Source organism: Sarcophilus harrisii, chromosome 5 (assembly GCF_902635505.1).
Source record: "Sarcophilus harrisii chromosome 5, mSarHar1.11, whole genome shotgun sequence".
Classification (NCBI taxonomy): Eukaryota; Metazoa; Chordata; class Mammalia; order Dasyuromorphia; family Dasyuridae; genus Sarcophilus; species Sarcophilus harrisii.
This window is the reverse complement of record NC_045430.1, coordinates 23,769,752-23,788,406: the sequence shown is the minus strand read 5'-3', so window position 1 is coordinate 23,788,406 and position 18,655 is coordinate 23,769,752. Positions and strand designations below refer to the sequence as shown.

Sequence of the window (18,655 nt, the reverse complement as noted above, 5' to 3'; positions counted from 1 at the left end):
ACAAAATCAATGCAGCCAGTATAAGCAAACTGACAAAAATGACAAACGAGTCAAGTTATTGTTAAAGAAGCTGAGGAAAAACAAACCACTAATGCATTGTTGATTGAGAGCTATGACTATTCCAACCATTGAGACAATCAACATGAAGTATCACATGAAGAAAGTAATTAATTCGTCCATACCCTCTGATCCGCTGGTGAGCAAAACCCAAAAAGATGGATGATAAAAAAAAGGAAGGTCTCATCGATATTAAAACATGCAGAACAGTATTTTTTTTTTTTTTTTTTTTTTTTTTTTTGTGGTAGCAAAGAATTGGCCACAATTCTTAGGGCCCACAGAATTCCCCTAAGGAGAATGGCTAAACAATATTGTTATACCTGAATACAATGGGGATGCTTCTGCTTTAAGAAATAATGGTCATGAAGAATTCAGAAACATGAGGAGAGTGATTTGCATTGATTACAGAGTGAATTCTGTAGCAGAACCAAGAAACACTATATTCAATCACTATAGGTTTATAAATGGAAAGAATTGGAAAACAAATTTCAATTCGGTTGAACTGAAATGATAGTTTGGTAATGAAGAAAAGATGAGATGCTCTCTTCCTTTTTTTGTAGAGGTAGACAGGTATAAAATACTGTAAATACTGTAGATACACTTCATGTTTTATTGGTTTTGCTAAACTGTCTTTTCCTCCATTTTCTTTTATTATCTTTGTTACAATAGAAAATGTGCTAGGTAGGGAAAAGGGAGAAGAAAGGATATATTCAGAAATTAATGTAATACAACTTTTTAAAAGGCAATTTTTTTGGTTGTCTAGACTAGATCGCTTCTAAAATTCCATAATGTGAAGAAAAACAAAAATAAATATATAATTACAAAGACAGAAACATATTATTACTCAAGGACAAAAAAAGAAGGCCCAGTTAATGTTAAATTGGGCTTGATGAGCAGGGGAAAGAGATTAGTTAAAGGGATCTGTGGTCAGAGACTCTCAGACAGATGGAGCACATCAGGACAGAATCTTGGGAAGTCTGCTGGGCCTGGATCCAGGGTCAAGATGACCTGCCAGAAAGGGTTTTGATGACCTGCCAGAAAGAGCCTTGCTTTCTCAGTGAATTGGGCTGAGACAGTCCAAACTCATCCTGGCACAGAAAAGATTCTGAGAGATTGAGCTGATTTAACCCTCATCTGGCAAATGACTACTCTACAATATTCTTGACAAGTGGTCACCCAACCCTCTTTAAGATTGCTCAGGGCAGGGATCAAACCAGCCTATTCCATCTTGAGCCAAATCTGCACCCACTTTCTATCCTAATTCTGGAGCCAGGAAACACAGAATAACCTGTAATCTTGATGACTTTTAGAGTGAGAGTGGGGAAAAGGATGGAACACAGAAGCCTCGCTTAGGTATTTTGCGAATATTACCTCATTTGATCCTCACAACAACATTGAGAAGTGGATGTTATTATCCCCATCTTACAAATGAGGAAACTGAGGCAGAAAGAGTGACTTGCCTAGGGACATGCAGCTATTAAGTGTCTGAAGCTGGATTTGAATTCAGATCTTCCTAACTCTATCTCAACATCATATCCAGCTATTAATAAATGGAAGAATTATCTGAATTTAATAATTATCTTTCATCCAACAACACATTATTAATTGCTTAAGTGTGAAGCACTGCATTAGGTGCTAGAGTACAAAGTGAAAATGTTGAGTTTATTGATCCTTTTCTTCCAGGCACTTAAGGCCCACTTATGTCTTCCTGCTTTTCCAACCTTATCTTCTATCCCTCTCCCCTAGACATTCTACCCTCAATGGTAAAAAAAAAAATGGCCATCCTCTCCACATATGCTCCATGCTTCCCCACCTGCACAGTTACAATGGCCATCTCCCTGCTCAATCCTTCCAAGGGAACCCCTGGCCATGTAACCTGCTCTGGGACTATGCCTGCAGGAGTCCTTCCTCCCATCTCCAAATAACAACACCCCACTCCAGCCTCCTAGCAGTAACACTGTAAGCAGCCCTGAGTCTCAAAAAAGCAGGAAAGCATTTCATTCATTAATCTCCCCTTTACAGAGAATACCGTGCTGCATCCAATGTTCAAGGCTCTAGATAGGGCTTACAAAGTTATGATTAAGGGGCTCTGGAATCAGGAGGACCTGAATTCAAGTCTAGCCTCAGACACTTGATACTAGCTGTGTGATCCAGGACAAGTCACAATCTCAATTGCCCCCCCACACACACACAAGCTATAGATAACAAGTAGGGGGTGAAGATTACCATCAAATGAACAGACAATTTTCAGATGATGAAATTGAAACTACTACCACTCATATGAAAGAGTGTTCCAAATCAGAGAAATGCAAATTAAGACAACTGAGATACCACTACACACCTGTCAGATTGGCTAAGATTGGCTAAGATGACAGGAAAAAATAATGATGAATGTTGGAGGCCATGTGGGAAAACTGGGACACTGATGCATTTTTGGTAGAGTTGTGAACGAATCCAACCATTCTGGAGAGCAATCTGGAATTATGCCCAAAAAGTTATCAAACTGTGCATACCCTTTGACCCAGCAGTGCTACTACTGGGCTTATACTCCAAAGAGATACTAAAGAAGGGAAAGGGATCTGTATGTGCCAAAATGTCTGTGGCAGCCCTGTTTGTAGTGGCTAGAAGCTGGAAAATGAATGGATGCCCATCAATTGGAGAAAGGTTGGGTAAATTGTGGTATATGAATGTTATGGAATATTATTGTTCTGTAAGAAATGACCAGCAGGATGACTACAGAGAGGCTTGGAGAGACTTACAGGAACTGATGCTAAGTGAAATGAGCAGAACCAGGAAATCATTATATACCTCAACAATGATACTGTATGAAGATGTATTCTGATGGAAGTGGATTTCTTTGACAAAGAGAAGATCTAACTCAGTTTCAATTGATCAATGATGGACAGAAGCAGCTACACCCAAAGAAAGAACACTGGAAAATGAATGTAAACTGTCTGCATTTTTGTTTTTCTTCCTGGGTTATTTTTACCTTCTAAATCCAATTCTCTTTGTGCAACAAGAGAACTGTTCAACTCTGCACACATATATTGTATCTAGGATATACTGCGACATATTTAACATATATAGGACTGCTTGCCATCTGGGGGAGGGGGTGGAGGGAGAGAGGGGAAAAATCGGAACAGAAGTGAGTGCAAGAGATAATGTTGTAAAAAAATCACCGTGGCATGGATTCTGTCAATAAAAAGTTATTATAATAAATTAAAAAAAAAAAAGAAAAGAAAAAAGATGATTACCATCAAATCACCCAAGACTAAAGCCATACACCAATAGATAAGTGGTAAAAAGAATAATAACACACTACGAATATCCACATAAAAAGAGTTCTCTAGATGGCCACAAAAAAAGGAAATGCAAATCAAACTAAATTGGAGGTTTCTCTTTGCAGTAAATTACCACAGATGACCAAAGTGCACTGGCACATTAATGTGCTGTTGGTAGAGCTGGAGGGTAATTTGGAATTATCTGAAGAAACTGACTGTTCATGCTCTTTGACCCAGAGATTCCATGCATATGCATATATTTCACAGAGGTCAATAACAAAAACTATAAGAAATGGCCCTATAAACTCCAAAATATTTATAGGGTGGATTTTTGCAGCAGCAAAGTACTGGATGCACAGTAACTAGGTGATAGGGAAAGCAGCTGTACTGTATGGATATAATGGAATCTTACTGGGCTCTACAATGAGTACAGACAGAGAAGCAAGGACTTGGATGAACTGAGTTTACAAAGTATAGTAAATATCAATGGAGAAGCAACAAAGACAACTGCAATAGGGTACAAAGGGAAAAAAATGACAACAGAGGGGTAAGGGACTGTGATGTGGAGCACAGCATGTTCTATCAAACTTTTTGGATATGGCAGTTAATTGGGTTGAGCTGTTTTTTTTCTCTTTTTTATTCTTTGTAATATCATTGCTGACTGACAGAGGGAGGGGGACATACTAAGGGCATGTGGGGAATGTAAAGACCAATGATGGAAAGAAAATTAAAATATATTTTTAGAAGCTTCTCTCTGTTGAAGCTCAGCTTTGAGAGAAAAAGTTTGCTCATGGAAGAGTTCTCTATGGAAATGACATCAAATAGCTGTCCATTTCCCCCACAAAACCACAATTCTACTAGTCTTCTTTCAATCATTTCCTACACTCTTGGGAAATACCATCATGCAATCATAAAAGCAGTCTCCTGCTTTTCTCATTCTCTTACCCATTATTTACCTGTCATCTTTTTATAAATTTTCAGATCCAGAGCAGAGACTAACATTAAGAGATGGAGAAATCATGAAATAATAGACCTAAGAGCTGGAAGGCCTCTACAAGGACATCTGGCCCAGGCCCTCCTTGTATGGAAGAGGAAGGCAAGGCTCTAGCAAGGGTGGCCTGAGCCTCCGAAGATCCCCCAGGCTGGGAGCCTCCGAGTCAGAATCCAGACAGACTGCAGAGCTGGGTTCTTTAAATTGTACCAAGTGCCCTCTCTGATCCCATTCTTTCTTCTGACCCTTCCTAATCTGCCTCCAGCCTTTCCACTGGCACCATGAATTCTTTTATGTAACCTGTTTGCAGTTTTTCTGAGAGGAAAAAGGAAAACTATTGGGAAAAGTTTTTTAGTTGCCATAAGTCTTGACTACAATCCACCAAAAATCCCAGAGAGGAATGGATTGCTGGCAGCTTTGTTTTGTCCTTTTCAGGAGGCTATATAGATAGTTCAGCTTCATTCTGTCACAGTGATGACAGGGTCATTGAATCTGTTCCTTTGCATCCATGCTATCCCATAAAGTTAGCTTCCCTATGCCACTCACGAGGCATCTGGCATGGACCTCCAAGTGAAGTTTTAGAGGGGGTCCACAACTATTTCCAGCTCACTTCTGAAGTACAGATTAGCAACCCTAAGCTTTCAGTCCTGAAAGCCAAAAGCCAAGCAGATTCACTGCCACGATCCCTGCCACTCATCCTGTGGGAGCTAGGGGATATGTACCAACAGGAGGAGGGGAGAAAAAGGCAGGGACCACATTCCATTCCTGGACATTTAAGTTCAACCAATATTAAATCACAAAGGATATCTGTTGTGGAAGTTATGGCATGTACTTAGATGAACTATTAACAGAGAGCTTTTCTATTAGTGTGTGTGAATGTGTACACCTTTCCTCCTTAAGCAGCTGTCGTTAGCCCTGTGCTAGTTATCATTTTTTAGTCATTTGAACAAAAAAGCATAAATGGTTACACACACACACACACACACACACACACACGCACGGACACACATACACACACGTACATGGAAAATTAGTTGCAAGATGACAGGAAAAAATAATGATGATTGTTGGAGGGGATGCGGGAAAACTGGGACATTGATGCATTGTTGGTGGAGTTGTGAACGAATCCAACCATTTTGGAGAGTAGTTTGGAACTATGCTCAAAAAATTATCAAACTGTGCATACCCTTTGATTCAGCAGTGTTACTACTGGGATTATATCCCAAAGAGATTATAAAGAAGGGAAAGGGACCTGTATGTGCACGAATGTTTGTGGCAGCCCTTTTTGTAGTGGCTAGAAACTGGAAACTGAATGGATGTCCATCAGTTGGAGAATGGCTGAATAAATTGTGGTATATGAATATTATGGAATATTACTGTTCTGTAAGAAATGACCAGCAGGATGATTTCAGAAAGGCCTGGAGAGACTTACACGAACTGATGCTGAGTGAAATGAGCAGGACCAGGAGATCATTATATACTTCAACAACAATACTAGATGATGACCAGTCCTGATGGACCAGGCCATCCTCAGCAACGAGATCAACCAAATCATTTCTAATGGAGCAGTAATGAACTGAACTAGCTATACCCAGAAAAAGAACTCTGGGAGATGACTAAAAACCATTACATTGAATTCCCAATCCCTATATTTATGCACACCTGCATTTTTGATTTCCTTCACAAGCTAATTGTACAATATTTCAGAGTCTGATTCTTTTTGTACAGCAAAATAACGTTTTGGTCATGTATACTTATTGTGTATCTAATTTATATTTTAATATATTTAACATCTATTGGTCATCCTGCCATCTAGGGGAGGGGGTGGGGGGGGTAAGAGGTGAAAAATTGGAACAAGAGGTTTGGCAATTGTTAATCCTGTAAAGTTACCCATGTATATATCCTGTAAATAAAAGGCTATTAAATTTAAAAAAAAAAAAAAAAAGGAAAATTAGTTGCATCCAGAAAAGAGGAGAAGACTGGGCTAAGTGAGCTGCCTTTAGAAAATTTTATAGTTTTTATTATCTTCTAGTTTCTCCTAAAAACAAAGACCCATACTTTTAATGCCAAGATTTGTGACTGAAGAATTCAAAGAACACACAATGGAAAACAGAGATGACATAAAAACAAAAGACATCGATAAAAAGGATCATATTAAAAGCACATCCCATTTGAGAAGACAATGTGCATGGTGGATGCAAGGATGCATCAAGTTCCCCAAAAGACTGAACAAGGACAATGGGCTAGCCACATGGTAGGCATTCAGATCTATTGATCACTACATGATGTCAAAAGACAGCAAGGGGGAGCCCCGGGAGTGACCTTACAGGGGGCAGGGGCTATGGTGGGAAGAGCCCAGTCCCTGGATTCTGAGGACCTGTGGTCAAACCCCAGCTCTAATAGTGTAACTCTGAACAAATCCCTCCTCTGGGCCTCCATAAATGAGGAGGCTGGTTCCTTGCAGCTTTAGACCCATGATCCTGGGCCAGGGCCAAGGGGAGCACTGAATGGCAGGCACAGAGGAGCTAAGCTCAGCACTGCAGGGAGCATGTTCAAACACAGGAGGTTACCCACTATCGGTGAGATCTCAGGAAGGAGAAGAGGGACACAGCTAAATGACGGCTGAAAGGCTTCTCAGGCAGGTGACAGAGCCAGGAGAGATGGCTAACCTTCTAGAGGACAGAGTTAGTGGGCAAAAAAGCTCTCAAGGAACTAGAGTATTGGCTGAAATCTAATGAGGTGAACTGCAACGGAGGTTTATGAGCACTTAAAAAAAACTTCACAAGAACAAAATCTGAAAAAGGCCTGGGGATTCTGGTGGCTCCCAGCTTGACAAAAGCCACTAGTGCCAAAGAGGAGAGGCAGAGCGTCTGGAAGCAGAAAGGTGGACATTTCCTCACCCTGGGCAATGCAGAAGTCCATGACAAGCTGGACAGCCCCCACAGAGCGGAGATAGGATGGGGAAGGACCTGGAAATCAGCCCCATGACCAGCCTATAGGCATTTCCTCGGAGGAAGGAAAGACTTAGAGGAGTACTATCAGCTAGAAGAACGATGAGACTTGGCTCAGAGACAGATGAGGCTTGAGGTAAGGAAGACTTACTCCATAGTGAGCTGGCCCAGCAGTCCCTGCTCCCCCCCACCTTGAGTGTGAAACCCTTGTTGGGGAGGCTGTCAGGGCACTCTCCTTTGAGAACACTTAGGGTGTTCTTGCAGTCAGTCATCCCCTCCAAATCTGCCTGGGTGAAGCTGTAGAAGGGGAAGGCACTGCTAACTCTGTGTAGAGACAGACCTATACCTACTGATGGAAGCAATTTTTTCTCTTCAATGTAAATCAACAAAATTTATTAAATGGCTACCGTATGGAAGCCACCATGCTAGGGACATATCATTGATTTCTTTGTTTCTTCTTTTTTTCTAATTTGCTCCTAGAGCCAAAAATAAAATGGTGAAGACATGACTTTAATAGTCCTGCTTAACACTAAAATTCTCTTTGACATGATACTTTATTTTTAAGGGCAGGGATGGTCTGGCTAGTGTCTATTCTAAATGTCTATTTGGATTATTATTATTATTTTTTTTTTTTTTTTTTTTGCTGAGGCAATTGGGGTTAAGTGATTTGCCCGGGATCACACAGCTAGGAAGTATTAAGTGTCTGAGACCAGACTTGAACTTAGGTCCTCCTGACTTCAGGGCTGGTGTTCTATCCACTGTACCACTTAGCTGCCCCTTGGATATTTTTTTTTAAAAAATACCAAACACTTGCTGAACTCCTGGCCAAAATGGCAGAGTGAATAGAAGCAATGCAGCCCAGTTCCCATCGACATAATCCAGAAATAATAAAACAAAAGAATATCACAAAGAACAATGATTAGGAAATAAAGAAAATTTACATTGAGCACCTTCCTCCAGCCTAAGTCAGTACTTAGGTAAGAAAGCACCCAAAAGGTTGAGAATACTAAGGTGCTTGGAGGATTCCAGCTCAAACCAGTTCAGGCCAAAAAGATAGAGGACCTTGCCAATAAGGCTGTCAAGCCCTGCTGCCCCCACCCCCACCCCCCAAAATCAATTATCATTCTGGAGGACTGAGAAGCTCTAAAGAGTTTACAGCTGGGGCAGCTGGGTGGCACAGTGGATAAAGCACCAGCCCTGCAGTCAGGAGGAGGAGTTCAAATCTGGCCTCAGACACTTAACACGTCCTAGCTCTGTGATCCTGGGCAGGTCACTTAACCCCAATTGCCTCGGGGGGGGGGAAGAAGGGGGGGAAGGGGGGGAATAATTTACAGCTACTGACCTGAGCTGCCCCTGACAGACTTGGAGAGCTAGCTCAGCACTCTGTACCCAGGGAGCTGCATCTAACAGAGGAGAGGGCAAGGGACAGAAGCCTGAACAACACAAATGGATTCCAAACAGGGACTCACCATTTCATCTAAAAAGGCAGGAATTGATGGACCCTGCACTTGACTAAAAGGTCTGGAATATGAATAAATGAAATATGAAGGCATCAATGACAAAGAAATTGTTGTGTATTCAGGGAGCATCAGGGTATAACCTTAGAAAAAGAGAGCTAATTCTATAGTAAACACAAGCAAAGTCTCAGATTAAGTAAATACAAAGTTTCAGATTAAGTTTGGCTTGTCTATAAGATTTATTAGAATTCCTGAAAAAGATGAAAAAAATAAAAATACTATAAATAAAATGAGAGCCCTGAAGCAAAGAACTGAAAAGAGAATCAATAGTTTAGTAAAGAATGTGCAAAACCTTACTGAAGGAATAGATTCCCTGAAAATTAGTATGGACCAAACAGAAACAAATGATTCCATAAAACAAGAAGAAATAGTAAAGCCAAAAAAAAAATTCTTTTTTAAAATAGAAGAAAATGTAGAAATTATCTATCTAAAACTGATCCAGTAAATGGTTCAAGGAAAGAAAATCTTAAGAATCATGACCACCCAGCCCTCTTTGTAGTGGCCAGAAACTGGAAACTGAGTGGATGCCCATCAATTGGAGAATGGCGGAATAAATTGTGGTATATGATTATATGGAATGTTATTGTTTGGTAAGAAATGACCAACAGGATGATTTCAAAGAGGCCTGGAGAGACTTACATGAACTGATGCTAAGTGAAATGAGCAGGACGAGGAGATCATTGTATACTTCAACAACAATACTATCTGATGATCAATTGTGATGGACCTGGCCATCCTCAGCAATGAGATCAACCAAATCAGTTCCAATGGAGCAGTAATGAACTGAAGCAGCTACAACCAGCAAAAGAACTCTGGGAGATGACTAAAAACCATTACATAGAATTCCCAAACCCTCTATTTTTTTCCAGCTACATTTTTTATTTCCTTCACAGGCTAATTGTACACTATTTCAGAGTCCAATTCTTTATGTACAGCAAAATAATTGTTTGGACATGTATACTTATTTTGTATTTAATTTATACTTTAACAGATTTAATATGTATTGGTCAACCTGCCATCTAGGGGAGGGGGTGGAGTGAAAGAGGAGAAAAACTGGAACAAAAGGTTTAGCAACTGTCAATGCTGTAAAATTACCCATGCATATAACTTGTAAATAAAAAGCTATTAAAAAAAAAAAAGAATCATGACCACCCTCTATCCTGATTCCTCACCACTCCCCTAAATTTCCTATATACCACATTCTAAGAAATCCTAAATGAAAACTGTCTTATACCAATTATAACCAAAGTTCAAAGTGAAAATAGAAAGTTACATCTTAAAAGAAATCTTAAAATGAAAATTTCCAGGAATGCCAAAATCCAAAGCTTCTAAATGAATAAAAAAATAGTATGAATAGAGATACAGTGAGAGTTCAGGTACCAAAGGACCACAATCAGGTTTAAACAAGACTTGATAACTATAATTTTAAAGGGTGGGGAAGTTGAAATATGTTATTATAAAAGAAAAACAATAAAAAGCCTTTAACCAATAATATTTTACTTAGTAAAACTGAGTATAAATCTCTAAGAGGAAAAAAATGGACTCAATGAAAAAAAAAAGAAACCAAATCATTTCTGATAAAAAGAGAAGTGCTAAATACAGTCTTTGAAACACAAAAATCAAAAGCAACTGGAAAGGTAAACCCAGCAACTGGAAAGGCTATACAATAAGTTTTTATCATCTAATAGGGGAAGAAGAAACAAATATCCCCTCAGAACCCTAATGATTTTAAAGATCATAAAGGAAATTAAAAATAAGACAAACGGAGATCCTATAGATAATTTTGTGAAGAATAAGGAGGTAGGAAAGAATACACTAAAGAAGAACGAGGGAAGAATTTACTATTTGTCATAGTCAAGGGTACAAAAGAAAAAGAAAAACTAAAACATATACACTATGATGTATAAAAATATCAAATTCAATAGAGACCCAAATGAAGACAAGGAAAGATAAGGGGAAAAGGAGAGTAGCCACATAGACTCACTCATTACAAAAATAAACTCCAGCACTGGAGAAGTTGGGAAAGAAGGGCAGGGAAAAGAAAGAAGAAGGAAAAGGGAAAGAAAAGGCAAAAACTTGTAATCTGAGACTGAAGGGAAAACTAGGGGAACAGCAAAATTGGAAGGTCAATCACTAATGTTGAGCACCCTCCCCATCTCACATTTTTACATTCTTTATAAATGAGGGAATAGAGGTAAAGAAATGGGAGAGTATAAAAGGAAAGATTAGAAGAGTATATGCAATAACAATCACGATAACCATGAATGGGGTGAATTCAACTATAAAACGAAAAAAGTTGGCAGAATGGGTACAGAAAGTAGAATCTAACAATATGTTGTTTACAAGAAACACTTTAGATAGAGACTGGAGCAAAATTCATTATGCTTCAAATGAGCTCAAAAAGCAGGAATGGCATCATGAGCTCAGACAAAGCCACAATAAAGAAACATGATTAAACAGAGATAAAAAGAGACATTACATTATGCATAAAAAGGCACCAATGACAACAAATTAACAGCTAGTGAGTCATTAAATGGGAGAAGAAAGGGCACACATTTCAAAGCTGAGCAAAGTTCTTTTACAAAAATGAGCAAGTATTAGGGCAAAGAAACCTCACCAAAAAATGCAAGAAAGGTGAACTATGTTTTTTATCGATCACAATGCAATAAAAATTATACTTAATAAAGGAACTTTGAAGAAAACAAAAAATTTAATTGGAGATATAAAATTTGATATCATACTGATCTTATATCAACAGATCTAAAATACCAGTATCATTTCTGCTAAAAATACTAAAAAGTATAAGACTATTCCTTAATGTAATCAATGGCATATATATATTTTTAAAAATAGAAAATTTCATCCAAAAAAAAAAAAAAGAGATAAACATACCAAAACTTTTGAAATGCATCCAAAGAAGTCCTGAGGGAAAAAATTTATATCTCTAAACACTTTCATTAACAAAAGAAAAGAAAAGATTGATAAATTAGCATGCAACCAAAAAAAAAAAAAAATTCCCCCCTCACCAAATTAAAACACCAAAATAGAAATATTGAAAATCAAAGAAATCAAGACTGAGAACAAAAACCCAAAATGAATAATACTATTGAATAATATTAGCTAGTCTTATGAAAAAAAAAAGGAAAACCAAATAACACATGTTAAAAATAAAAAAGGAGAAACCAAAAGATGAAGAAATAGAGGAAATTTTTAGAAATAGTTTTATCCCAAATACCAACAATTTAAATGAAATGGATTAATGACTACAAAAACTTTGAATGCCCAAGTTAAAAGAAGAAAAAAAAGAGAACTTAAATCACACAATTTCAGAAAAATAAACTAAACAAGTCATAAATGATCCCCCAAAGGAGAAAAAAACAAACCCAGTACCAGATGGATTTAAAATTGAATCTGATCAAATGTTCAAAGAACAATGAATTCCAATATGCAAAAATAGGAAAAGGTATCCTACCAAATTCCTTCTATGATACAAATATGTTCTTGATACCTAAACCAGAAAGACAAAAATCAGAGAAAGAAAACTAAAGACCAACAGAGGAGTATTAGCATAAATAATTTTAAAAGCAGCTACTCAACAAATCAAAAAGATTGTACATTAAGATCACTAAGATTTATATACCAGAATGTAAAGTTAATTCCATATTAGGAAAACTGCGAACTTAATAGACTATATTAAATAATAATCAAAATTACATATGAATAGATGCAAAAAAAAAAAAAAAAAAAAAAAAAAAAAAAAAAAAAAAAAAAAAAAAAAAAAAAAAAAAAAAAAAAAAAAAAAGCTTGACAAAAAACAACACCTATTTCTGGCAGAAACACTAAACAGCACAGGAATAAATGTAACTTTCCATATTATGACAAGTAATATCTATCTAAAACCAAGACCTAGGCTAGCTTTATATATAATAGAAATAAACTAAAGGCCTTTCCAGTAAGATCACAAGTAAAGTGAGGATGTCTTTTATCACCTTATTCTTTAAACATTACTAGAGATGTTGAATATAGCAGTAAGACAAGAATAAGAAATTGAGAGAATAAGCATAGACAAAAAACAAAATTAACACTTTTGCATATGATGAGATGGTCTACCTAGAGAATTCTAGTCAAAACTGAAACAAGTGGTAACCTTAGCAAAATAGCAACCCCCAAGTGCTTCAGCCTTTCTATATATTACCAACAAAATCAAGCATGAAGAGATACAAAAGAAAAATTCCATTCACAACTAAAAGATGCATAAAATAAATGTATGCACATACCTGCTAAAGCACACATAGGAACTATAGTAATAACAACTACAAAACTTTCTTTATAGAAACTAAGACAGAATAATATTGCGATAATATTACCCATATTAATTTGCTTACTTAGTGCTATTATACATTTTTTAAGTATGTTAGAAAGGTAGAAAAAAAATCAACAATAATAAAGCTGTTTTTAAAGAATAAGGTTAAGATTTTTGAGAGAAATTATGGGAGGGAAAACAGGAGGAACTCTAAGAGTATCAGATTTCAAACTATACTACAAAGGAATAATAAAACTATTTAGTACTTGACAAAAAATAGAAAATTCAATGAGTACAAGAGATTAGTTACATAATAGAAAAGCAAATGAACATAGTAATGATGCTTAATAAACACAGAAACTAAAACTACTGGCTAAGAATTCTACTAAACAAAAAATTACTGAGAAAACTAGAAAGTAATCTGGAAGAAAATTAGGTTTAGAATAGCATCTCACATTTTGTACATACACCATGATGAGTTCCAAAAAATATATATAACTATATGTTACATATATCTATAGGTGTGTGTGTGTGTGTGTGTGTGTGTGTGTGTATATATATATTTTTTATATTAAAGGTCACATTATAAACACATTAGAGGATCAAGGAAGAAAATACCTTTCTGCCAACTCTGAAAAAAGTAAAAGTTTGTGCCCAATGATTCTTTTAATAACATAAAAGTAAAAACTTTTTGCACAAACAAAAGCAATACAGTTAAAGTTACAAGGGAAACAGTAAAGCACTTAGCATACCATTTATTTAAGGAAACTATTTAGCACCTGCTGTTGTATGCCAGAAACTAAATTAAGTGCTTTACAAATACATCATCTCACTTCATCCTTATAGCAACCTTGTGAGGAAGGTGTAATTATCACCATCCTTAATTTACAGTTGAGCAAATTATGACAAATAGAGGTTAAATAGTTTGGCCACAGTCACAGCTAGTCAGTTTCTGGTGCCAAATTTGAGTTTGAGTCTCCTTCCTCCAGGTTTGTGCTCTATCCAAGACAATGGATATACAAGATAAATGTAGAACTGATTCAAATATCTAAGAATGACAGCCATTCTTCCAAGACAACTGATCAAAGAAACTGATCAAAGTGCTTTCAAATAAAGAAATCCAAATTATCAACAGACATAATTTAAAAAGTTTCAAATCACTAAATAATTAGAGATGTGCAAGTCAAAACAATCTGAGATTCTACTTCAGTACTCATCAGTTTGGGTAGATGACAAAAGAAAAATGACAAAGCCCCCAAGATCACTAAACTTTATATAAAGAGTTAATACTACTGAGCCTATACTCCAAAAATAACCCTCCCCCCCCCAAAAAAAAAAGAAAAAGGAAAAAGAATTATATATACAAAAATTCTTATGGCATTTGTTGTTGTTGTTGCAGCAAAGAACTGGGAAGAAAGAGAGTGTCCATTGACTGAGGAATAGCTTAATAGCTGGTCTAGAAAAGGAATGGAATATAACTGATGAAATGACAAAAAAAGAAAGCTGGGAACACTTTTTTTGAAAAATAAAGACAGAAAAAAACCGAGCCAAATGAACCATTTATACAATAACGACAATACAGTCGAACATTGAAAGACTTTGGACCCTGATGAGAAATTAGCTAGTCAGAACTCCAGAGACCAGATGATGAGGCCTGCATCTCTTAGTAGGGCAACAATGGAGCCAACATGGAGAATGGTAGGCATACATTATGGGACATGGTAAACATGTGGATTTGTTCTGTTTGACTATTTATCTGTTAAAAAGTATTGTATATTTCTTTCAGGGTGAAGGGGAGTTAAAAAAAATACTTATTGACAACTATGGATTTTGTGATATTGCGTAAAACAACACTGAACAAGCATAGATCACAAGATTAAAATCTAGACTGAAAAGGGAATCTATGGCTCTTTCAGTTATACAAATAGGCAATCAAGAAACAATATGATTGCTCTTTCTCCAATGCATATGGTCATGTTTATCAAATATAGTAAAAATATCAGTACTTCCCAAATTCATGTGTAGACTTACTGTGATACTCAACTATCACAGGCCAGGAATCAGATATAATCCTACCAAAAATTCATAGGGAAGAACAAGGAGAAACGACCAAGAGGAGCAGCTCTGGGAAATAATGATGAAATGTTTTTCATATAAATGGAACAACTAATGGTGAAAAATCAAAGGTTACTTTAGAGTTGTGATTACTGAAATTGAGAGTAGATTAAAAAAAACACACACAGTACTTCTTAAAGCAGAAACCATTTTGATTTTTGTTGCTTCTCTGTATCCCCAGTGCTTAGAACATTGCCTGTCATAGATAGTAGGTACTTAATAATAAATGCCTGTTAACTTACTAGGAGAAAAAAAAAACATGGAACAGGAAAAAAACATGGAAACAGAAGAGAAAAAAAATAAAAAAAAGAAACAGAATAGAGAATCCAAAAATAGAATCAAATGTATATAAGAAATCAGTGTTACGTTTATTAAAGATTCAAACAACAACTAAAAAAAAAAACAAAAAACCTAGAAAAGCAAATAAAAACTTGGATGTATTGAACTATTTGGGGAAAAACAGGTCCAGAGGTATAGCTCCTCCCATATACTACTCTGAACTCTACTTGAATCAATGATCCAAGATTTTAAAATTATTTCCAAAATAATTCAAATCTCTTAATATTTACATGTTTTGTTTTTTTTAATTCTAAAATGGAAGTATATTTATCTCATTTGAGGAGGAAAACTGTTTATCATACAAATGGAACCAAGTAACAGTGACATTTCTTTTTTTGTTTAAAATAAGTTTTTATTGGTATCTTCTGTTTTTCATATCATCATAGCTATCTCGAGTAAGCCTCTCTTTTTCCCTCCCAGAGCAGATTTCTATCTATAAAGGCAAAAAAAATGTGTATGATAAAAAGACATTTTCCACCCAAAAAAGAAAAGATAAAGTATTTGTGGTAAATACATCTGATCAAAATCTGATATTCAGAATTTATAATGATCTGGTACATATTTCTGAGAGTCACAATCGTTAACCAACAGTAGGATTGTGACCAAGTGACAATTTTGAAGGAAGAAATAAAGATTTTTAAGAACTACTTGAAAAATTGCTCAAAAATCTTAAATTAAGAAAAATGATTCTTAAATGATTTTACAATGACATTTTGTTCCCAAAATGGCAAAAAAAATAACTAAAAATTAATGTTAATGGGGTTGGAAGGAAATAAGAAATCATATTGTTGTATAATGGACTTTTTGGAGAGCAATCTGGCAAACTACTAATTTAGACATGAGTATAACATTATAGTGAATTTAGAGTTGGCTTTGGAAAAAATTTCAGGTCTAGCCTCTAACAAACACCAGCTTTGAGAACCTGGTCAAGTCCCTTAATTAAGCTCTTGGTGCATCAGATAGTTTTCTAAGCCTCTAAGTTATAGATGAGCAGCTCATGTGTAATGTAAAGGGAAATTTCCAGGACAGGCATTCCCTACATGGTTGAAATCCCAGGTGTAGAACCTGCAACTCCCAAACAATTCACTCTTAATGAGTTCATTTAGTTTAGAGATTGCTGTTCTCATACATAGCCATCCCAAGTAACCTTTCATTTTTCTAGAGCACATTATCATTTACCAAGAGACTGCTGTCATTGCTTTCCATTAACAGATAAGGAACATGACACAGGTGAAACAATGTGTTCTATGTCACCCAGCAAGCCATGTGTCAAGATAGGTTATAACATGAATCACAAACATAATTTAATTTGTTTTGGTAATGCCATTGTTGGAATTACATCCTAGACATATCAATAAAATAAAAAGGCCTAGAGGTATAAAAGTAGCCTTTGTTGTTTTATGATAAGATAGTAAAAGCCAGAAATAATCAATGATAAATTAAGATATGCTACAACATAACTATATCATAAAAAGACAGCTATACTAAAGAAATTTCATTATTTAAAGTGATTATGCTACAAATCCCTCTGTAACACAAATAACTGCCCTCTCCCTCAATTCCTCTTGCCCCCAACTACTCCATTTTGACTTTTAAATGTTTGGATATTGGATGCTTAGTAGGTGAGGCATATCCTTGGATATTCTATCCATGTAGACATCTATTTTTATCCCAAATAAACAATTTAAATACTTAGCAAGTATTACTAGTTTTTTTTACACCTCTTTAAAACATTCCAATGCACAGTCAATAATCATTTCTCCATGGATAAACAGTTACATTATCAATAAACTTAGCAGATTTCCCAAGATACATTTTTCCTTCTGGTAAGTTTTTCTCCTTACTTTTGGATACTTTCTGTCTGCCTTCTCCCCCCACTGCTCCTTTTGCCCCCTATTATTTCTATGAAATGAGGAAGCATAAGCAAAGCAACTGAAATATTAACCAAAACAAAGATTGATGTGGAATGTAGCATCTTGGAAAAAAAAGAAACACAAGGTACACTAGAGTGAGAAAGACTGATTTTTCACAGCATGGCACCCCTTGCCCAGTGCTGTGTACTACAGAAATGATACAAAAGCCCAGGCAAGGAAACTACTATGGGCTGGGTTTAAATTATAGTTCTGAGAAATGCTATCTTAGAAAATATTCTTACCAGGTTAGGGTCATAATAAGCTTCTTGGGTTGGAGGGATGTTGTTTATCAGAGTGACGTTAGTAGGGAGCATTTTAGAACAATTTATTAACATGTGCTCCAGGCCTGTCAAATCCTATCATGAGAAAACAAGAACGAAAAGTTAGAAGTATTTCAGCAACTGTTGGCATTTGGTTTTTAATGATATTGTGACACAGTCAAGTATCCAAAAATAGCTAAAATAATAAAGTTGACCTTGCAACAAAGATAAACACTAAGAAATCGTGGGTAGTGCATAGAGCACTAAGAGGCAACTTTGTTAAGTCACAGTAACCGCTGATCTGCATAGCCTAATGGTATCAAGCCTGGAAGAAGTTCATTATCCCAGGGAGGTAAAGGTTGCTCTCTGGACCCTTCCTCCCAAGCCGCAAGTAGTGTAAGTCAGCAAAATAAATGTTTCATATAAGCCTCCAAGTATCCCTCCAAATGGATAACATTTTGAACATTTGAACAAGGTGAAAGAAGAGGCATGCACTTGCCAATTTTGGAGACCATGGCCTTTCTCTTTCAATGTTGTGGCCTGCATAGCTTTTCAGCTCAATCCCTCTATTTCAGCTCCCATCCCCCCATTTTAGGAATGAGACAGAAGAAAGAAAAGTGATTCTGCAAAGGACCTAGGATCAAATCTGATTCTTTCATCTTCTTCAGTCTCAGTTTTCTCACCTATAAAATGAAGTTGGACTACATGACCTTTTAGATTACATCCAATTTAGACCTATGGATCTAGCCCTACTTGGAACAGCCCAAAGCTTAAGTGAGGCAAGCCACAGAGCCCCAAGGCCTTCTACCCCATGAAGGGTAAAGAGAAATAAAAGACCATTTTAAACGCATTTTCACCACAGTCAGTTGCCAGATCTTTTCCAAGTGCTGTGACTCAAAATAATCTGTCATGCTAAAGAAACAAACAG

At 36.3% G+C, this 18,655-nt stretch overlaps 1 protein-coding gene across 2 annotated transcripts in view; it reads right to left on the bottom strand.

The window, feature by feature from the left end:
- Positions 1-18,655, bottom strand: part of GNPTAB (N-acetylglucosamine-1-phosphate transferase subunits alpha and beta) — a 91,685-nt gene that overhangs the window by 15,037 nt on the left and 57,993 nt on the right. For both annotated transcript variants that reach the window (XM_031939555.1, XM_031939556.1), the window contains one exon: positions 17,710-17,823. In XM_031939555.1, coding sequence (XP_031795415.1) covers positions 17,710-17,823 — 114 coding nt within the window. The remainder of the gene's footprint in view (positions 1-17,709; positions 17,824-18,655) is intronic.